At 46.2% G+C, this 23076-nt stretch overlaps 1 protein-coding gene across 2 annotated transcripts in view; it reads left to right on the top strand.

Moving 5' to 3' along the window:
- GPC4 (glypican 4) overlaps nucleotides 1-23076 on the top strand; it is a 115534-nt gene that overhangs the window by 87805 nt on the left and 4653 nt on the right. The window contains exons 3-6 of one of the 2 annotated variants that reach the window (XM_001925471.8): nucleotides 2610-3001; nucleotides 17356-17521; nucleotides 22656-22786; nucleotides 22885-23031. In XM_001925471.8, the coding sequence (XP_001925506.4) occupies nucleotides 2610-3001; nucleotides 17356-17521; nucleotides 22656-22786; nucleotides 22885-23031 (836 nt within the window). Of the gene's footprint in view, nucleotides 1-2609; nucleotides 3002-17355; nucleotides 18870-20273; nucleotides 20358-22655; nucleotides 22787-22884; nucleotides 23032-23076 lie in introns of those variants that run through there. The other variant, XR_014834645.1, reaches the window with a different exon arrangement.

The following is a 23076-nucleotide window of genomic DNA, read 5'->3' as shown; positions in this document are numbered from 1 at the left end:
TCTACAGCTAAATGATGTGTGCCAATTTTATGAGCAAAACCATGCAAATCCAGTATAGGGAAGGAACTCTGGTGGCCTTTGGAATCTGGGCTTTTGGATGGGGACGTGTGAGTGATGCCGGATTGGCACAAGGCTTACATATTGATCTCAGTGGCCAAGCTCTATTCTTCCAGTACATGAGAGCCAGCAGCACTTGGCAAGAATGGTAGTGATCCAAGGACAGTATGGGAAGTGAACCAGGTGACATTTAAGGTCTTTTCTCACCCTGAGGTGCCTCAGCGTTGAAGTCTAGACAAACACTGCCTGCATCTTGACCCTTCGTTGAGAGAAACTTCCACACAAGAATATTCATGCCCCGGGGAGTTCCCGTGGTGGCTCAGTGATAACAACCTGACTGGTATCCATGAGAGCTCGGGTTCAATCCCTGGCCTCGCTCAGTGGGTTAAGGATCCCGCCTTGCCACGAGCTAAGGTGTAGGTTGCAGATTCGTCTCGGATCCCATGTGGCTGTGGCTGTGGCGTAGGCCAGTAGCAACAGCTCCAATTCAACCCTTAGCCTGGGAACCTCCATACATATGCTACAGATGTGGCCCTAAAATGCAAAAAAAAAAAAAAAAAAAAAAAAAGAATATTCATCCTCCAAATTTCTTCAAGACATGGTACCCAAGACTGCCACAGAATTTTTTTTTCAAAAACACAGTTTATTGAAAATATATTTTCCTTTAATTAAAATATGAACCTTACCCTGAATGCTTCCCATTCAGCACAGCTCGGGAGCTGGTGGTAACTGCTAGTGAGAGGTAAAAACAGGAGAAGCTTCACTGACGAAAACTTTAGGGTATAGCAGAGTCCCTCCCTGGTTTCTGATCCTGTAAGTATAAAGTGGGGTCCAAGAACTTGGGTCCCCGTGCTGTGGATGCGTGTCTGTCACGTGGGCCCACACCTGAGAAAATCAGAGACCTTCCCAGGGACCTGATTTGAGTAACTCTTTTCATACGGTTCTCCTAGCTCCATATGTACTGTGTGGCCGTCTGCCAGGGAGAGAGCTTGGGTGAAAATGCCAGGCTGTGCCGTCGGAATGGAGATTTCCCTTTCCTCCCATTGAAAAAAGCCCAGAAAATAAAAGGCCAACAGTAGTAGGAAGAAAAACTAGACCAAAGGAAAAAGAGAGAGCTGCTTCCCTTAAAAACAAAACAACTCCTCTTCCCCCCGCCCCACCTCAACCCTGCAAACAAAATGCACAGTTTAACAAGCTGGAACCCAGAGGACTCTGCCTGGCCTTTAGCCCCGAGCCTCAAGCAATCAAGGGAATGTCTTGGAAGTAGGTTTCCTCCAAAAGGCATCGAGAAACGCTGGAACCACTTGCGAACCTCTGGTCTCTCCACCTGACACGAGACGAGAATGATTTGGGGGGCTATTACATCTTGATGAGCTCACTCGTGTTCTTCTGGCTTTGAAGGGGTTGTCTTAACTTGTCTTGCTGCCCCACGTGCGCTCGGAGGCCTTTCTGGATGCCATCCTCGTCTTTTGCTTTGGTTATTTCTTCCATTTCCTGCTTATAAACTTGATATCGTGGAGTGTTTATCTTTATACCAGGCATCGATTCTTGAAGAACGATGAATGTCACAGATACACTGTTACCTCCTGTCTCCTGTGAACTGCCTGCGAAAAGCCGCAGGAGAAACTCATTTCCCATTTGCATTTAGGAGATTCAAGTCCTGAACCTTTAGACCATGGGTATGTGGTGGCCAAAACGTAAATCTGGGAGGGGGGGAAAACCAGGTATTTTTTTCCCCCAGTTGTTTTTCCATGTTATCTTATAAATAGACTAAATCTGTGGTTGAACCTGTTCCCATTGTATTTCTCTCGCCCTCTCCTCTCCCTCTCCCCCATCTCTCTCCCTCTCATCACCCCCCCCCCCGTCCCAACTGGCAAGGATCTCCTGGTATATGAAGCCTTCAGGACCCCGAGGTCACCCTGCATACCCCCAATTTGTGCTCATGTCACGGGGAACACCTGAGACCTGATTTTCGTGCTTATGTAGGGTGTTTCATTATGTTTCTTGGCCTCAAGCATGTCCCAGGCAGTTTTCTTATGTGTCATGTAAGGAGGAGAAAAAGAAAAAAAATCAAGTCTAAGTAAACAGCACCTTTCGAAAACACCTGTCCTGGGGCCAGGTTCCAATTAGGAGGCGTTTTTCACTTTGGCTTGGATTCTGGGAAACCATGTGTTGTAGATTTTATGTATCCGTTTTTACCCAGTTCTTTACCTTGTGAGTGAGTGAGAAAAGGAGGGAGACAGTTTTATTTAGACTCCTGAGAAGCTGTTGGCTTAAAATGTCATTTTTTCCCCCGCTTCGACGTAGACACGTATGTAGGGTGCTGTTGCGACACAGGTGTCCTTTCATTGACAAAGGACCAGAGAGGCCCAGTTCCCTCCAAGAAATGTGCCGTCTATATAAGCATGTTTTCCAATTTGATTCCAGGATTTTTTGGGTTGTTTTTTTTTTTTTTTTTTTTTTCTGTATTCAAATTTACCTGAAAAGCACTCCGTTTAATCACTGAGACCTCTTCCTCTTTGTCTTGTCTTTTTTTGTGGTTTCGTTCTTAGAATTCTTTAAAGAACTGCTTGAAAATGCGGAGAAGTCCCTGAATGACATGTTCGTGAAGACCTACGGCCACTTATACATGCAAAACTCCGAGCTGTTCAAGGATCTCTTCGAGGAGTTGAAGCGCTACTACGTGGCGGGCAACGTCAACCTGGAGGAGATGCTCCAGGACTTCTGGGCCCGCCTCCTGGAGCGCATGTTCCGCCTGGTGAACTCCCAGTACCACTTCACCGACGAGTATCTGGAATGCGTGAGCAAGTACACGGAGCAGCTGAAGCCCTTTGGAGATGTCCCTCGAAAACTGAAGCTCCAGGTCACTCGTGCGTTTGTAGCAGCCCGGACCTTTGCTCAGGGCTTAGCCGTCGCAAGAGATGTAGTGAGCAAAGTCTCCGTGGTAAGTGCCGTTGGGCCTTCCGGGGGTTTTGCTGCGTTTCATTTGCAAAAAGAACGTTTGGGGAGGTCCCCGTCGTGGCACAGTGGTTCACGAATCCGTCTAGGAACCATGAGGGTGCGGGTTCGATCCCGGGCCTCGCTCAGTGGGTTCAGGATCCGGCGTGGCCGTGAGCTGTGGGGTAGGTCGCAGACGCGGCTCGGATCCCCGCATTGCTGTGGCTCTGGCGTAGGCCGGTGACTACAGCTCCGATTCGACCCCTAACCTAGGAACCTCCGTATGCCGTGGGAGCGGCCCAAGAAATGGCAAAAAGACAAAAAAAAAAAAAAAAAAGAAAAAGAAAAAAGAAAGTTTGGGAGGTGTGGGAAAGTAAATCCCTAGAATTCCATCGGCTCAGCCGCAGCCGTCATCTTTCTCTTCTGTGCTGTGCTTTCTCTCCTACGCTTGGTCCTGGAACGTGGACTGTGTATCGTCATAAACAACACGAGGATGAACATCTTCGTGCATCATCATTCTTTTCTGTGCGTTCCTTGGTAGCTATTCTTCAAAGTACGTTGGAACCTTAATTTTTAAAATGGGTTTAAGCAGCTCCTGTCATGGTTCAGTGGAAACAAATCTGACTAGCATCCATGAGGACACGGGTTCGATCCCTAGCCTCGCTCGGTGGGTTAAGGATCTGGCGTTGCCAGGAGCTGTGGTGTAGGTCACAGATGTGGCTCGGATCCTGCGTGGCTGTGGCTGTGGCATAGGCCGGCAGCTGTAGCTCCAATTGGACCCCTAGCCCGGGGACCTCCGTTGGCCTTGGGGGCGGCCCTAAAAAGACAAAAATCAATAAATAAATGGGTTTAATACCTCTGTATTCTTTTCAGCTCCAGAGAAAGAAACATACAGGATAGGCTCCCCATTTGGTTGTTTTGAGTGACTACATTTGAGCCATCTAGTTAGAGTTTAGAAAAGAATTTAACACCCGTTATTCTGTGTTTCCTTGTTACAAGGTGTATGTACTCAGAGCCCTTGAGAAGACACAACTTCCTGTGACAATTAATGTGGGCCACCTGCTCTTGACTTCTGGCCTTATTTATAGAATTAGCGGGAGAGAGAATGAAATTATAATATGTGGGAAAGAACAGAAGAAATAACCACATTTTCCTGCATTTGTACGGGAAGGAGTTGGATTAGACCAGTGTATTTCAGACGGAGCCAGCTCAGGAGGTACCTTCGGGGCCTCCTTGAGAGGCGGGTGAGACTCTGCCTCTGTGCCTTTATCGCCTGACCGCACTAGGGAAGCTTTGCTTTCCTCAGTTTTAGGTGGCAAAGTCTTGAGCAGGATTTCAAGGGGGGAATGGATCTTTGGCTCCTTCACCCCCCAGAAAGATGGAACTTAAAAGCTTCTTGAAGGCCTTTCCCCCTCTATCCTGTGACTGAATACCACTGAAGAAATGGAATATTCTGGAGCAAAGTTATCTTTGCAAGACTGATCTTAGTGCTTTTATCATTAGGCCCTCAAAGGAAGAGGCAAATTTTTGGTCCATTTGGTTTTGGGGTTTTGGGGGTTTGTATTGTTTTTTCATTTGGCCAAGCCCATGACATGTGGAAGTGCCCAGGCCAGAGATCAAACCTGTGCCACAGCAGTGACAGCACCAGATCCTTAACCTGCTGCACCACCAGGGAACTCCTGTTTGGTTGTTCCTTAAGGACTGGAGGAGTAGTTAAAATGCAAACTGGACAGTGATCCAAACACTAAAATAATCAGTCAGTCTGATTACATATCCAAGAGTTCATTTAAAGTTAGGATAACCGTATAATTTATTGTCCACACCAGGAGATGCCTAATAACAATCCTATCCAGACAATATGTGCCACGGACTTTTTTTTTTATGGATAAATACCTAAGTCTTTTATTTAATGTTTTCCAGTTTTAGTAAAATGAAGACAAACATGTCCTAATTCTCTTCTTTTTCCAATTGCTTCCATGGTTAATTTTTTTTTTCATTCTTTCAAGTTTTTTTGAAGCGCAGTTAATTTATAATGTGATCATTTCTGCTGTACAACAAAGTGATTCAGGTATCCATACACGCATATTCTTTTCCAGATTCCTTTCCCATAGAGATGATCACAGAATATTTGGTATTTTTCATAAGCAACCAGGACTGTCTTGGGCAGCCCAGGATTCATGGTTACCCTAATTAGAGGTGGAATCCTTGACCAGAGCGAAGATAAAGATTCTAAAGAATTGTGTGTTGGAGTTCCCGTCGTGGCGCAGTGGTTGACGAATCCGACTAGGAACCATGAGGTTGCGGGTTCGGTCCCTGCCCTTGCTCAGTGGGTTAAAGGATCCGACGTTGCCGTGAGCTGTGGTGTAGGTTGCAGACGCGGCTCGGATCCCGCGTTGCTGTGGCTCTGGTGTAGGCCGGTGGCTAGAGCTCCGATTGGACCCCTAGCCTGGGAACCTCCATATGCCGAGGGAGCGGCCCTTGAAAAGGCAAAAAGAAAAAAAAAGAATTGTGTGTTGTAAACATTAGGTGCTCATCAGATGTTTCATGTTAGAATTGGGCGGTTTAAATAGTAGTCGACTGGTTGCAGTCATTATTACCCTTTTGTGTGTTCTCGCTCTCATCTCCCAGCCACAAGGCATCAGGAAACAATTCTTTACAGCACATTTTTGTTCAGTCCTTCCCCTCCCGATATTTTCGTCATAAAGTACAAAAAGTTGTTGGGACATACGAGGGGTGGTTGGGACCAAGTGGGGAGGTGATGCTTGTAGTTAAAGGCATCGTCTGATCCCTGAGCTTCCGCCAGCCTCCGCTGCCATTGCTCATCACGAAGATGCTCACGTGAGGTCCCTAAACAGTGCACCGTTAATCACGCTCAAAGTTAATTACATTGTAGTTCCCCGAACTGGTCTGCCTGCCTTCAACAATTCCTCGCATTTATCCTGAGCTGAATAGGCAGAAAGGCGCTGCTGTGTGGTTTGCAAGTCTGTGTGCGTGTGTGCATGCTCAGGCCAAAGAGAAAGGCCTTTGCGAGTGTTTGAAAGTGGAAGTGGTTTCTTTATATTAACCAGCCTCCCCCTCCCCCTTCCTTTTTTAAAATTAAAAAAAAAAAATGGGGGGCGGGCATGCTCATGGCATGTGGAAGTTCCCAGGCCAGGGATCCAGCGCTCCGCACAGCAGTGACAAAGCCAGGTCCTTGACCTGCTGCACCCCCTGGGAACTCCTTTCCCCCTCTTCCTTTGAGTCGATTCCTAGGAAGAAGGACCAGGCTGACCCAAGCCTGCCTTGAGGTTAGCCTCACTTTGCAAGGTTGGGGCCCCTTTAGAGGATCCAGACCCCCTAACGTAAAGGGGAAAGTAGTGGTCAGAACAAGGAAGCAGGTGAGAAGATTGAGGGCTAGAGGGCTTGCCTTGGTCCACATCACCCCAGCTCCCTGGGGAGGGAGAAAAAGGCAGTTGTGGCTTCTCTGGATTGTTCTCAGAATTAACTGTGGGAAGTCAGTAAGATCGACCATTCACCCTTAATCACCTATGCAACAGAGTGTGTCAGAGTTCCCTGGTGGCTCAGGGGTTTAAGGATCTGGCGTGGTCACTGCTGTGGCTTGGGTCACTGCTGTGGCACAAGTTCAATCCCTGGCCTGGGAACTTTCATGTGCTGTGGGCACAGCCGGAAAAAAACCAAGGAGTATGTGACCCCAAATGAAACAGTTCCAATTTCTGATGTTTTTGCTATGAACTTGTTTAGAGCAAGAAAGCAATGTCTGTGTCCTTTAGTTTTGTTAAGTTGTTTGAGAAAGTTCTTTTCTAAATATGACGCAGAATTTTTTGAGACTCGATCCTTATTCTGTATTCACTGTATTCTCATGTCTGCCTAAGAGGCATTTGCTTCAGTGTATGAGAATACGATGAACACACGCTATAGGGTTTAATTTTGAGTAACCATTACTTGCCAGTTGTTTAGTTGGTTTTTTTTTTTAATTGAAGTATATTTGATTTACAGTGTCGTAGTACTTTTTGGTATACAGCAAAGTGATTCAGCTATACTTTTTTCATATTCTTTCCTATTATGATTTATTACAGGATATTGAGTATAGTTGCCTGTGCTATACAGTAGGAGCCTGTTGTTCATTTTATATATGGTGGTGTGTATCTACTAAGCCCAAACTTCCAGACCTTCCCTCTTCCCACGCCCCTCCTCCATGGCAGCCACAAGTCTGTTCTGTGTATCTGGGAGCCTGTTTCAGTTTTGTTCATTTGTGTCATAATTTAGTTTCTGCATAATAAGTGATAGCATGTGATCGCTGTCTCTCTCTGACTTACTCCACTTTGTGTGAGTCCATCCATGTTGCTGCAAATGGCAGCATTTCATTCTTTTTTATGGCTGAGTAATATTCCATGGTCTGTGGGGGGCACATGCATCTTTAGTCATTCATCTGTCAATGGACATTTACTTTGTACCCAAGACTTAGCCATTGTAAACGGTACTGCTTTGAACATTGGGGTCCATATGTCTTTTCAGTTAGTTTTGTCCAGACATATGCCTAGGAGTAGGATTGCTGGATCATATGGTAGTTCTATCTTTAGTTTTCTGAGGAACCTTCATGCTGTCTTCCATAGTGGTTTTTCCAATTTGTATTCCCACCAACAGTGTAGGAGGGTTCCCTTTTATGGACGTTCCTGGATCAGGGAGGAAATCCGAGCTGCAGCTGTAACCTATGCCACAGCTGCGGCAACGCCATATCCTTAACCTGCTGTGCTGGGCTGGGGATTGAACCCATGCCGCTGCAGCAACACAGGATCCTTGATCCACTGTGCCACAGCGGGAACTCCAAATATGCTTGTTTTAAATGTTGTGTTTGTAATGGGAAACTTTTAAAATAGTGTTTTTTTGCCTCACTACTGAGCATCTTTTTGACTTAAGGTCTGATTTGAAATCAAGCCTTCAACAAGGTTGAGTTATATCTAAATTACATAATAACAAAACACTCAGGCAGCAAATCAGTTTCCGAAGATGCCAAAACACAAATTATGTAAAAAACCTGTAATGCTGCAAATGGCATTATTTCATTCTTACATTTTCACTCTTGATCTATGTAATGTTTCTTTTTAGAAGCATGTAAAAGAATACTTGCACATTTTTAAAAAATATCCATTGCATTCATTTTTTGAGTATGACTACCAGATCAACAGATTTTTTTTGGGGGGGGGAGCTGCACTCGTGGCACACAGAAGTACCTGGGCCGGGGATCAAACCCATGCCACAGCAGTGACAGTGCCTAGTCCTTAGCTGCTAGACCACCAAGGAACTCCTCAACAGACATTTTAAGTTAGAGTGATATGGAGAAACAGTAAATGTTCTGGCTAATAAAAACCATATATCCAACTGAACATGTTGAAAAATCTACACTTGACTAATAATATGGGTAAGCTCTAGCAGTTTGGGGACCCAAGCCATGGTTTTTTTATATAGCTTCCCACCCCTGCCAGCTGTTGTCCAGCTGTAGTTTGCAGGTGGAACTAGAGAATCCAAGAAGCAAGCACTGCTTCTTTTGGTGTCCAGGAGAATGAATTAACCTTGGGCCTGCAAAAGATCTTTGAGTGTTGAGAATGTGTATTGTAATGAAAAGGAACCACCTCGCCCACTTCATCTACCAAGAGGTCTTTAAAATGAAATACAAAAACTCCTGTGGTCTTGGGGCTAGTTATTGCATAGTTAACTCGGAGGCCTTCCCACTTTCTCTTCAGGAGTGGATGCCCTGCCTTTCCAGTCTACTTCTGCAAGAAAGGGGTTGCGGTTATGTGTTGAGCAATGATTTGATCATCACTAAGCCTTTTAAAGGCCATTAGCACCAGCAGGCTTGACTTCAAGAGAAAGTCACTTCTTGCTGGAAGTGTACTTGACCTGCTTCAGTATTGTTCTGGGCCCAACCATCCCGTGATTTCAGCGTGCCCCTTGAGCTTTGCAAGCCAAACTTCAGAAAAGTCCCTTTACTTAGGAACAGATGGCTGAGAATACCCTGGTGCATGCTCCACATCTTCGTATTCCTCATTCCATCGTTACTTGTACGTGGTTCATGATACATTTCTTATTTACCTGCTTGTAGCAGCAGTTTTGCCTGGAAGGGGGAAGTCTGTTGTGGTCTCTCAAAAATGCACAAGCGGTTATATGCACCGTGAAAATGAATAGGTCCTATGCCAAAGACACTTGCATCCTCATGGTTTCAATTAACGCTGACATAATGGGGCTATGTCTTCACCCCCACCCCAAACTACAGGGGCTGTAATGAGAACTTGGTGCCTTGGCAATGTGATGTCTAAACGACTGTCCTGCCTGAAAGGATTTCCACTGCTCCCCCTTTCATTTCTGTCCACTCAACAGTGCCCCAACACCTACAAGACTACTAAGCAAGTTGTTCGGCCAGGTCCCTAAATCGTTATAAACGTCTGTTTTAAAATGGTCAATACGAAAAGCTTTAAAGGGTAGATATCTAGGAGTTCCCGTTGTGGCGCAGTGGTTAACGAATCCGACTGGAAACCATGAGGTTGCGGGTTCGATCCCTGGCCTTGCTCAGTGGGTTAAGGATCCGATGTTGCCGTGAGCTGTGGTGTGGGTTGCAGACGAGGCTCAGATCCCACATTGCTGTGGTTGTGGTATAGGCCAGCGGCTACAGCTCTGATTCGACCCCTAGCCTGGGAACCTCCATATGCCGCAGGTGCGGCCCTAAAAAGAAAAGAAAGGGTAGATATCTATTCAACCCTTAATATTTTTTTTTTCACTTACCACCTTAAAGACGAGAATTGCAAGGAGGAGGGTGGGGGGGGTGTGTATTACATATACTACATATATACACCATATGGTACGTACACTACGGAGGCGGGGTGGAGATATGGGCATGGTGGTAGGAGCGCGGGGAATGTCAAGTACTGACCTTGAGATGACATACATACTCTCCAAACAATACGAGATCCCTTTCCACAGGAGCTGATACAGTGATGCTTCACGTTATCATAACTGAGACTAATTTAAAACATTAGACTTGGAGTTCCTGTCGTGGTGCAGTGGTTAACGAATCTGACTAGGAACCATGAGGTTGCGGGTTCGATCCCTGGCCTTGTTCAGTGGGTTAAGGATCTGGCATGGCTGTGAGCTGTGGTGTAGGTCGCAGACACAGCTCGGATCCCGCGTTGCTGTGGCTCTGGCGTAGGCCGGCGGCTACAGCTCCGATTGCACCCCTAGCGTGGGAACCTCCAGATGCCGTGGGTGCAGCCCTAGAAAAAGGCAAAAAGACAAAAAATAAAACATAAGACTTATTTCCGGGTATTTATGCAGCTTCAGTCTTATCTCCAGTGTAGTGCCAGATAATTCCTGAATGAGTCCTAGCTTATTTTATTTTCTTTTTTGTCTTTTTTGCCTTTTAGGGCCGTACCTGTGGCATATGGAGCTTCCCAGTCTAGGGGTCAGGTTGGAGCTGTAGCTGCCAAGCCTACACCACAGCCACAGCAACACGGGATCCGAGCCGCGTCTGTGACCTACACCACAGCTCACGGCAATGCCAGATCCTTAACCCACTGAGCGAGGCTGAGGATCGAACCTGTGTCCTCATGGATGCTGGTCAGATTTGTTGCCACTGCGCCACAACGGGAACTACCTATTTTGTATTTCCTGGTTATGTCTTCAGAATTCTCTCATCAGGGAAGTAGGAGAATCTCCGCCTTCTTTCTTTGTGCATGTGTGTATTGAATTCAAAAGTAGTTCGGAAGTTGTTGAATAAACGCTTCACATCTCACAGCATGTTTGGGTTCCCTATCTTTCTTCTCCCATAATTTTGGGAACAATTTCCTGTTATTTTTATTGGGTGCTTATGTTACCAAGCAACAGATAAAAATCTAGACTCTTCCTGTTTGTTTGGTACTATGGGCAGCGCAGGGGGAAAAAAAAAAAAAAAAAAAAAGCTTGCAGTGAATGTCTGCTAGGCACTGGAAGAACTTGAAAGGAAATGTGTTTTTAACTTCAGCACCGCATGCTGGCTGCCATGTCTGTGTAATGTGGCTTAAGGCTCGTTCTGAATTACTGAAATGAAATCCAGGCTGTGTGAAGAGTACTGCTTTAGCATTTCTCCTTTTTCGGGCTGCTTGCAGTCATTTTTAATGCGGTGTTTGGAAAATGCAGGTTATTTAGAAAGTCCTCATCTATACTAAGAGAGCCTTTACAGAGAAAAGGACTTCTCTGCAAAGGCTTGTGACAGCAGCAATGGCATGCAGATGCCACCGTAAATGTATATCCCAAGCAAGGCAGGCATGGGTATTTTTAGAAATAAGAAAATTGTAAGAAATTTTTAAAAATTTTAAGAAATAAGAAAATTTTAAGTATGTTCAACTTAGACTGTTGAAAAGGAAACGAGGATTCGCCCCCACCCCTTGTCCCCACTGACTTTGACCATGAGACATAAAATCCAAATTCTAAAGCACCTGCTAGAGTTACCTTAACATTTAGAAACACCCTAGCGTGGAAGGGTTTCATAAGGCTCGGAAGTTGGCTGTTAATGTACTGTCATGATGCTCAATAACCCACCCACATTGAATCTGATTTGAGGTAGTAAAGAAATACTGAGGCCAGACGATGTTCCCTTTCTGTCATATTGGCCCCCCAAGTATCCAAATCAAGCCATCTCATTCTTATAGAAATAATGTCCAAAACTTTCTCTTATATGAATAACATACCACATTCTAGTAGACACTGATTCTCTAAATGTTAAAACCTTGGCAAAGTATATATTGTTTTCTGCTTTGTTCAAGTAAACTCTTTTTTTTTCCCCTCCATGTCCAGCAGTGTTTACTTGAGGTCTTGAGTTCTTTGGGACCATCCTTAGGACACGGCATTGGCTGCCTACGTCATTATTGTTTGGTCAAAAATCTGTCCTTTCATCCGTAATTGTCAAGACAAATATTGTTCCATGTAGAACAGTTGCATCCTAATATGCCCTCCAACAATGAAAAAATAGATTCCTTTGATCATTAAGTTTGAAACCTGGGGTTTCTGCCTTGGTGCAGTGGGTTAACCATCTGTCTGCAGCGGCTCAGATCCCTGTGCGGGTGTGGGTTTGATTTCTGGCCCCCCAGAGTGGGTAAAAGGATGTGGCATTGCCACAGTTACGGTGTAGGTTGCACCTGTGGCCCAGATTGGTTTCAGTCCCTGGGCTGGAACTTGCCCATGTGCCATGGGTGCAGCCATAAAAATATATGAATGAATAGAGACTTGCAAATTCTCACTACAAAATCCAGCCCCATGGCTGCATGTTCACTGTGTGTGTGTATCCTGTATCCTAGATTTGGGAATTACAGAGAAGGTCCAGCCCCATGTGCTGCCCTCTAGGTTCCTATAGTCTGTTACTCAAAAGAAACCATTCAGATAAACGTCTGGTCTAGGATGAAAGAGCCTGAGTTCACACCTCGGCCATTTACCAGAAGGTCTCGTGTGTGTCCCTTCGTTTTTTTGGGCCTCTGCTTCCTCGCTGGTTGAATGACACGATAAGCCTTATGGCCTAGGATTATTTTGCAGCTTCAATGAGTTAATATAGAGAGAGTACTTAAAACCGAGCCTGGCACATAGCATTTGCTCTGTAACTGTATCATAGAAATCAGTATAGTTCAATAGAAGCCATCAGGAGAAACTATTTTTCTTTGGAATGTTGCCATTCAGACCTTCCTGATCATGAAACCATAGAAACGAAATAAGCAGTTTCTCTCTGAGACCATGACCCCTTCTTGGTATTGGTGCTTCATGGGGGGAAGGGAGCAGTGTACAATTTTCCTCTCCCTGTTCTTTCTAAGTATCATCTTGAGAAATAACTTAATCTCTACGAGAGGTCTGGAAAGTCTGACTTTCATAAGAGCAATCATATCCTTTAACCCGCTATGCGGGGGCCCGAATCCTACCCCACCCCAAAGGATTCTGGAAGTCACATCTGGGCTCAACAGACGCTTCTCGATAAAAGGAAAACACAACAAACATTAGCGAAGCGCTTGAATGATCAGATGGATCATTGTAAGTGAGAATCATCGAGAATCAATACGTAAGTGAGGATTAAAGGAAGCTCTCAGAGTTTGGTTCCTCCTTCGGTTAATCCCCACGTGGCGTGATCTCCCACGCAGTCCTTGGTCTTCTGGAGTGTAAATTACTCTATTAAGTAAGTTATTTTGGGGACTCGAGAGAAGTAACTGATTTTTCAGTGATCCAAGGGGGTAGAATGGGAATGAGGTTGAATTTATATTCACAGTTAATACATCTCCAGAACAAAGTATGACTTAGTCCACTATTGTACTTGCTTGGGGGTGAGAGGTGTGCCCCTCGTATGGTGGAGAGACCATTGAAAGCTTGTAAAGAAGCCCCCACCGGGCCTGGTTTATCGTGATGACATGGGAGTAAGAGTCATCAGGAAGATGCTAGAGTTTGCTAGAAATTCTGCAAGAAAATAACTTTATCTAAAGGGTGATTGCTGTACAGTGTTTCTTCAATTTCTGCTGCACAAGAGAATTTAAATTGAATATATACTGTTCAGCTTTTTCTTCCCTCTGGTGATAGTATTCCTTTGGCTCGTTGACCAGTGTACCTTGCTTTTTACCGAGAAGCCCTCGAAGATTCCAAAAGAGAGGCAGCCATTTTCGTTGTCCCCTGGGATAGCTGTAGAGTCAGAAAATAGAGCTGGTCCTTGGCACCCTGGGTTCACCGTCCTGAGCTTGCTCAGGTCAGCGACCGTGGTGACCCGGGACCTGGGAGATGGTCTCATTATTCGTTGGCACTTCTTGCTGGGCAATGATTTCTTTAGGTCTCATGACTGTTTTACCACCCTTTGTCTTTATAACTAAGGCCTCATGCCACGCAAGGGGTTTATTTCCCAGGTCTTGAATTCCCTTCGTGTCAAATGCCGCCTGGTGGTCTGATTCGTGGTTGTGAGACCAAAGACACATTTTTCTCTAACTTTGCTATTTCACATGTCCCTTCTCGTCCCAGTTTTCTTAGAGCTTCCCCACCTCCCGTCTCAGTTCTGGTATTATTTAATGTTTTCCATAGCATGTTACAGCTGAGTTCCTTGTGATCAGTTTCAGTCGTTACACAACAAATCACGTGCAGAGCACGAGCCAGTACTTAGCCAAAGAATGAAATGGAAAAACTCTGCCAAACCCAGCTTCATAATCTTCCTTTAATAAAACTCTACTGTGTCATTTGGTTTGGTCTCTCTTTTGAAACCTTGAGCCTCCATCAACCTATTTTAGGACAAGGTCCTACCACAAGGTCTATTGCATAAATAATTTTGACTTAGAATTGAACCAAGAATATGGTGGATAAAGGGGGGAAGGACTTCTTGGGCCGAAAATGTTTCTCCAACACAGTTAATAGAGTTTACAAGTTTTGGCTCTTTCCTAAAGATCTATACCATTTTGATGGTTCTTGGTGTTTTCTAGAACAGGTTCTATATTCTAACATAGAAATTCTTGCTTGCCTTGCTACCTCATCACAGATACATTCCAGAATAATCCCTGGCACATAGTAGGTGCTCAATAACTGCTGACACCGTAGCTTTCTTCATTTTTTTTTCTTATAAGAGCATTGTTGGAGTTCCCATCGTGGCCCAGCAGAAACGATTACCTGACTAGGAACCATGAGGTTGCGGGTTTGATCCCTGGCCTCGCTCAGCGGGTTAAGGACCTGGCGTTGTCGTGGGCTGTAGTGTAGGTTGCAGACGTGGCTTGGATCCCGTGTGGCTGTGGCATAGGCCGGCAGCTGTAGCTCCGACTGGACCCCTAGCCTGGGAACCTCCATATGCCGCAGGTGTAGCCCTAAAAAGCAAAAAACAAAAAAAAAAAACCAAAAACAAACAAAAAAGAGCATCAAAAAATGCCATGTGTTAGCCTGGTTTTCACAGGCATTTACCTAACTCTTTTACCTCTCCCAAATCCAACCATTGTAGCCATCTCAGCCACGTGGAACCTAACTCAAGATACAGAAGAAAACATCCAGCGCTTGAGATTGGAATTTCACATACTCTGTTTAAGGAGGCAGAGATACATGCTACATCTGGGCAATCTTTTCAGCGTGGGCTAAGTGCAGTGCTAGAAGCAGATGCAGCAAGGTGACTGTCCACAGGCCCATTATCGCTTTGGCTTTGGTTTTCTCGTCTCTGTATTCAGTGGTCTCGAGGGCCCCCTCCAGTTCTCAGACTGCTGGGGTCCTCTGGCCCCCTCCTCTCTCCAGGCCTGTTTGCTCCTCTGTAAAATGAGGGGGTAGGAAAACATCAAAATCCTAACTGTGACTTGAAAGGCACACCCTTTGTCCAGAAATTCGCAAGGTTTTACTGTACATTAAGACATAGTTAAAAGGAGTACTTGAGTGCCTAGAAAACATTGGGGGAAAGTCCTGGTTCGTCGTAGCGTGTGTTGCCTTGAGTGGATACAGTTACTGTCCTATTGCACGTCCCTTCCCCTTTTAGGTGCGAGTTGTGTTTGCGGGAAGAGGCGGGGGGGTGGGGGGTGTGCATCAGATAGGAGCCTAACAGTGTTAAGTTTTTCTCCTGACAGTGTTAATCCCGCATTCCTCTTCCTAAGGCTACTGTTGATAAGTGGTATCCAGAGTTACACTGTGGAGCAGGTGAAGCGCACTGCTGGACTGCCCGGCATCGCAGCATCTGTTCCCTGCGGTGGTATCTGCTTTCAGGAGTCTCTGTGTGCAGAACTGGTTGGTACTGATAAAGCGGAATGCACTAATCCTCTGATATTGACTCCAGCAGAGGAGGGTGGGGCAGAGAGAAGGAGAAGACAGGAGCGCTTGGTTAGCTGCCAGCCCGGGATCCCGGCCGCGAGCCTATCTCAGCATTGATGGGAAGAGGTGACAGGAGGAACGGGCCCAAGAGAGATGCACCCTATAGAAGCAGGAAGAGGAAACTGAGTCTCAAATCCCTACAGAGAATGGCGAGCCCAATCCCTACAGAGTTCAGTGGCCCTTTCATCCTCGCCGTTCCCCTTCTTCGTGAACTTGCAGTGGCTTCGGTGTCCTGCTATGGAGTGTCTTGGTTTCTGCCTGGTGTTTAAGCCTCTTTACATTCTGGCCTCGTTCACAGCCCCTCCTCTGCACACCCAGCCTTATTTCCCCTAACTCCTCGACCCCATTCTAAGATGCCACACTCTGCTCTTGAGTGTGCGTGGTTTTGTTCATTGCATCCTTCCCATCAGGGATGTTCTCCCTTCATTGATCGTTTCAATCCAACCCCTTCTGCTGTCGAGTACAGGGAATGTTATCCAATCACTTGCAATAGAACATGATGGAAGATAATATGAGAAGATGAATGTATAAATATGTATGACTGGGTCACTTTGCTGTACAGCACAAATTGATGGAACATTGTAAATCAACTATAATACATTTTTTTTAATTTTTACTTTTCTTTTTAGGGCCGCACCCAAGGCACATGGAAGTTCTTGGGCCAGGGGTCGAATCGGAGCTAAAGCTGCCAGCCTATGCCACAGCCACAGCAACGCTAGATCCGAGCCGAGTCTGTGACCTACATCACAGCTCAGGCAATGCCAGATCCTTAATCCACTGAGAGAGGCCAGGGATCGAACCCTCAACCTCACGGATACTAATCAGGTTCGTTTCCACTGCGCCACAACAGGAACTCCAAACTCTGGATTCTTTAACCCACTGTGCTGGGCCGGGGATAGAACCTGGGTCCTGGCTCTGCAGACACACTGCCAATCCCGTTGCACCACAGTGGGAACTCTGAAATTAGGTCTTAAAAGGACTTTGAAATCATTGAGCCATTTGAAATAAGTGCGCGTTGTGGGTATGTGTGTGTATGTGTGATATGATGCTTGGTCATTTAAGGCAGTGCATCCACACGTCTCTGCCTCTTCCCAGTGTGCCTCTCTTCTTTATCTAATCTTGCTCTAGTTCCTGTCAGGAAGCAAGCCAGGCTGCCTTAATTGTAGTTCATTGAAACCCAGCCTTTTTTTTTTGGGGGGGGGGGTCTTTTTTGGGCCGCACTCGCAGCATATGGAAGTTCCCAGGCTAAGGGTCGAATTGGAGCTAAAGCTGCCAGCCACAGCAACACCAAATCCAAGCCTTGCCTGCAGCCTGCACCACAGCTCATGGCAATGCCGGATCCTTAACCCACTGAGCGAGGCCAGGGATCGAACCTGTGTCCTCATGAATACTAGTCAGATTCGTTACCGCTGAGCAGGACGGGAACTTCACACCTCAGTCTTCAGTTTAATTCATGGCCAAGCCTTCAACGTCAACTTGGTAGGCTGGCGATTTCTGTGTCTGTCTTTGCCCCACAGTTGTCTTTTTCTTTGTCTTCTCCCAAATTAGGTCAATCCCACAGCCCAGTGTACCCACGCCCTGCTGAAGATGATCTACTGCTCCCATTGCCAAGGTCTCGTGACCGTGAAACCGTGTTACAACTACTGCTCCAACATCATGAGAGGCTGTCTGGCCAACCAAGGGGATCTGGATTTCGAGTGGAACAATTTCATAGGTGAGCAGGCGATTAATGTCCTTGCGTCGCTAGAGGTAGCTCAGCCTCCGGCCGCAAGGAAGATTTTAATGGTCAGCTACGAAATGTCTGTTCGTGGTGTAGTATTTATTTGCCGGAGTTTTGACTCTGCTCAGAGTTCGTAGCACTCTACAAGTCGGTGTCCCCTTGCACTGATGGTGGCATTTCTGATGCCGTTAGACACAGCGAACACCAAGTTTGAAGAACGAGAAAGTGGCTTTTTTGACATTTTTCCCCCAAAAGGTCAGGTTCAGTTATGCATCATAGGCTTGTATCCATGTAAAAGCTGGAGAACAGCCATCACGGTGCTGCGAAAGCGGCTTTTTAGCTGTTCTCTCTGTTACACTGCAGCCAGATCTTCTGCAAACTGGCCAGATACCCCTTGGATATGTGGATCAGGTCGGATCTGATTGTGGAGATTTTAGGGGTTATGTTTCTATGGAGGATTTAACAATAGCAGACTTCTGGCGAGAGTGCATGGGCTTCTCCCCTGAGGATTTTAGGTGCATGTTCTCACCTACCCCTAAAACCTAGAAACCCATTACTGGAACCCGGACAGCAATGGCAGTGAAGTGGCTGGTTTTTGAGAGGGTTAATTATGATTTGTGGGAAAGGACAAATTAAGGGTAATTGAAATAGCCAGTCACCAGCTCCCTGGGTGCCTGCTTCGTGCCCGTGGGAATTCTGGAACGTTCATGTCCGGGGTTGAAGCTTTTAGTGCTGAGTGCTAGTGGAGCTGTGCACACATACTAACAGAGCCCCAAAGCAAATGCAGATTTTTTTTGCCCATCCTCCCATCACATGTGCGTAATTGCAAAATTTGAGTGTCTTTGTAAGCACCTATTTTTCACTTATCTGTCCACATCATGGGAACATTTATGCAGTTTGCTGTGGGTGTGTGGGGGGTGAGAGGAAATGGGGAGATTGCAGTTGGGGAATGCTTTTTAGTCTGCATGAGAGCTAATTACCATATTAACTCTGTTTGAACGTGCATCAATAAATTGGCTCCAACAGATTCTTGAAAACACTGACACAAGGAAAAAAAAAAAGATGTGAATATTAAGCACTTCAACACAATTGTAGCCTGAAGAGCTCAAAGCTAGAAGACCTGAAAAAAATCTTCCACACGTACACAAGCAGAATCCCATGAAAGGGAAGGCATAAGACCGGCCAAGACACTCAGGCACACTAGCACATCTTGCCCAGAAAGAAGCCGTGGTTGAAATGGTTGCATGAAGATATTTCCCATGGAAATCAAAGCCCATGGCATTTCCAGATCTAAAGTTGATCGTTTTTCCTTCCTTTTTTTTTTTTTTAAGCTTTTAGGGTCGCACCCACGGCATATGGAGGTTCCCAGGCTAGGGGTCGAATCAGAGCTACAGCTGCCGGCCTACACCACAGCCACAGCAACATCACATCCAAGCCGTGTCTGCGACCTACACCACAGCTCGTGGCAACACTGGATCCTCAACCCACTGAGCAAGGCCAGGGTTCGAACTCACACCCTCATGGTTCGTAGTAGGATCCGTTTCCATGGCGCCACGACAGGAACTCCCTTCTTCTTTTTTAATCCCACTCTCATTTCCACACCCAAATGTCTCGTTGGCGATTCACTTTTGCTAAATTCATTTTTAAAAAACGGGTTGGCTCTGCCTCTTCATGTTCTCCTGAAACATCTAAGGCACCAGTTCTCTGGGCCAAGCATGTGCCATGTAATACCAAAAAGGTCTGGTGACAGTGATGTAGTTTTGCTGACTTTTCTACAGGCACACCAGGAATAAAGACCACTAGTCTGTGATTCTGACGTATCTGGCAAAAAAAAACAACTCATATCCTTGTCTTCAAATACAAATTCTTCTGCAACTTTTTCCCAAGAGTTTGCAGGTCCATATCAAATCCATACTCTGACTGGCTTAATTAATGTCTTCAACCAGGTACTCTGAAAATAAGAAGGCCTTCTGTCGCTGTGGTTCTTGCTGGGTGTTTTACAAATTACATTTGTTATCTTTTAAGAAACAAAATTAAACCCAAGTGGAAATGGGTAGGACTTCTGAATCAATTCTCCTCAGTTATTTTAAATGATACGTTTTGGAGGGATGAGGAATATAATTACATCTAAACTGCATTTTTAATGGGCATTTTATTCTTTATTTCTAATAAGCTGATATAAAAGGCCAGGAGTAATAGACATGGTTAATCTCCAGTGCTTTTTCATGGATTTTCACAAGGGTTTAATTAATTTGCTCTGAGGTTATAGAATTCATTCCCAATTCACATGCCTCTGCTATAAGTTCTTTTTTTTCTCTTTGCAAGGATTTTTTTCTTTCCCCTTTAAATGACTGCAGTTAATGAATGGTCAGGGGCTTTTTTTCCTCACCTGCTTCTTTAAATCAGATCTTGGGGTTAAGTTAGGAAACTGCCTTTTGTTCTTCCAATGAGAAGGGGCTGTTTTCTTGCTGGGGGGTGGGAGGTAGGGGTGTGTCCTGAGCCCTGAAATCCTGCAGTTGGACTAGACCCTTTAAGAGACTAAGGGTGGGGAGTTCCCGTCGTGGTGCGGTGGTTAACGAATCCGACTAGGAACCATGAGATTGTGGGTTCGGTCCCTGGCCTTGCTCAGTGGATTAAGGATCCGGCGTTGCCGTGAGCTGTGGTGTAGGTCGCAGACGCGGCTCGGATCCTGCGTTGCTGTGGCTCTGGCGTAGGCTGGTGGCTGGAGCTCCGGTTCAACCCGTAGCCTGGGAACCTCCAGATGCTGCGGGAGCGGCCCAAGAAATAGCAAAAAGACAAAAAAAAAAAAAAAAAAAAAAAAAGAGAGAAAGAGACTAAGGGTGGGTGTTTCCAAATCTGCCTTCTTGCCAGCCCTGCCCTATTAAAGCTGTCGTCAGGCTTTACCATGGTCAAGCCCAAAGCGTCCCAATACCTTGGACTGGTAAGAGGTTGGTTATATGCAACCTGTGTTTTGAAAAATAAACCAGATACCGCTTCTACCACGAAAGTCACTTTCGGGAGAATCAGAGACGACGAGGAGGCACAACTTGCCCTTCGTCACATACTGTCACTGTGTTAACATTCATCTGACTCCTCCCCAGCCTTATGAATGTCACATGTCGCTGCCAGCAGGAGTTTAGTGTGAGGGGATGGGGATTGCCGGCCGGGCCGGCAGCCAGTTCCTGGCAGGAGGCAGGACCCGGTCACATAGCCCGCAAGGAGAGACTGCAGCTGAGATCCAGCAGAAGCAAAAACACCAGCTCAGCCACGGCTGGATCTCAGCTGCAGTCTCTCTTTGCGGGATGTGTGACCGGGTCCTGCCTCCTGCCAGGGAGGAGCCCAGTCCACAGCCAGAGTGGCGACTCCAGCCCCTGGGCCACAGGCTCCTCGCATTCTTCAGTGGCGAGGCCCGCACCCCCCTGGCACAGGCCCCACAAAGGCCTGCCTCGATCCCTTCCCAGGCTCAGAGTTTACAAAGACGCCAAACAGCCAGAAGAATCAGGGTTTCTGTTCCCTTTCACAGATACATTAGTGATCTGGCCTTTCCTCGCCACTAGGGGAATCAGAAGTGACAAAAATGCAACTTTGTGTGTGTGTAAATCTCTGCATTTGAGCTGTTTCTATGTTCTGCATGTTCGTAATAATTTTCTTTGGACCCAGCGACGTCTTCTGAAGAAATGTGCTTCCTGGATGTGGCGGCCCTGATGCTTTGACAATGATGAACACATTTAAGTTGTGCTCCACTTGTTTACAAAAGTCTGCTTTTGCACATCAAAAGCATTTTTTCTCTGCTCGAGCACAATGGTATATTCATGCCGGCCTTAGAGCTTGGAAGCGTCACTTTATTGGCACTCACCACCATGCAATCTGAAACTTGATTTGTTATTACTTGAAAAAAAATTGCATTGCACGGAAGTCTATTTGTGGTTTGTGACATTGGACTTGTACTTGAGAGAAATGACCCCATGCTTGAAAATGTCCGGTTTGCATTTGTTCTGGCTTGAAGGGGAAAGGTGAAAGATTTGGGTTTATTGATGTGCTGATGCTGGAAGCTCTCTCCACCAGGGAGCTTAGGTAGAAGTTCAGCCTTGGCTTCCAGAACTTGAGTTCTTTCCGAGGGACACCCCATCTTCGAGAAGGGAGCCCTTCCTGGAAGTTGTCCTTGGACCTACCTCTCCTTGAAGGGGAAAGAACAAGTTGAAAAGTTCACTGTGCGTCATGAGTGAGGCATCCTTTTTTCTCACATGGAGACTACCTTCTAACTTTACACCACGTGTATCAGGCAAAAAAAAAAAAAATGTGAAATCTCCTAATCCCAAGAACATGGATGACAAGAAAACCAGCACAGCCATTTTATTTAAGCAATTACGTGTTCTGCGAAATTCTAGACTCCTCCGAAACGTTAACGTGATTTGCAGAGTAATTCGTGAGCACACACATTGTGAACACATGGATTTTGTGTCTGGTGTCGTCTTTTCATTTGAATCAAAAGAGGTACATGTTTTGCTTGAGCTCAAGGACCTTGTATTTGAGATGGGACGTTTGTATTCCTATAAAATTTGCCTTTCTCCAAATTGCATTATGCGAAAAGTCATTAGAATTCCGAGCCACACTTTCATTTGTATTTGCTAACTGCGTGCTCAGGGATCTGAAAGGGTTTCATTAAAAAAATGAAAGAGCAGCATTGGTATGCCAGGATTTGAACTGATTCATGTTTTTGACTCTTATAAAGGGAACATGAAAGGAAAAGATCCGTGGCGGTCTCTGGGAGAGCTGGCGCGTTAATTCTGCTTCCAGCTTTCCGTTGGTCACCTGGGAGCTAGCTCAGAGCTGGACGGTGACAGCCAGGGACACACAGAGGGATGAATCATCAGTGTAACAGAAGGTTCCCCATTGGGTTTCTCTTGTGGAATAGAGCCTTCATCTGGCCACTTCACGGTTTTAGAGAGCTAGTGGTACATCGTAAGGGAATGTGGGGTTTGTGTCATGGAAATAGATATAAAAACATGACTTAATGATGGGCATCCCCCCCCCCCCCCGCCACCAGCCATGGGGAAGTAAGACAGCACAATAATCAGAGCAGTTTCCTTCTTAATGCTGTGTTGCCCTTCCACCACCCGCGTGTTAGATGCTATGCTGATGGTGGCCGAGAGGCTGGAGGGTCCTTTCAACATTGAGTCTGTCATGGATCCCATCGACGTGAAGATTTCTGATGCCATCATGAACATGCAGGAGAACAGCGTACAGGTGTCTCAAAAGGTACGTGAGGCCGGGTACCGGAGAGGTGTGGCGGGGCGGGGGGGCCCTCCAGCCTGCCCTGTCCCTTCCCACGGGTGACCGCGCTTATTCCGACGCAGGTGTTCCAGGGCTGTGGCCCCCCCAAACCCCTGCCGGCTGGCCGCCTCTCCCGCTCCATCTCCGAAGGTGCCTTCAGCGCCCGCTTCAGGCCATTTCACCCCGAGGAGCGCCCGACCACGGCAGCCGGCACCAGTTTGGACCGACTGGTGAGCACGTTGGCAGGACCGGCCGTGTTTAGTGACAGAGACCTG

The sequence above is a fragment of the Sus scrofa genome, chromosome X (assembly GCF_054392235.1).
Source record: "Sus scrofa isolate SSC_HxYL_T2T_F1_AM1 chromosome X, Sscrofa_HxYL_maternal_Yorkshire_Landrace_v2.0, whole genome shotgun sequence".
Lineage (NCBI taxonomy): Eukaryota > Metazoa > Chordata > Mammalia > Artiodactyla > Suidae > Sus > Sus scrofa.
Note: the sequence above shows the minus strand (reverse complement) of the source record. Positions and strands in the feature narration are given on the sequence as shown.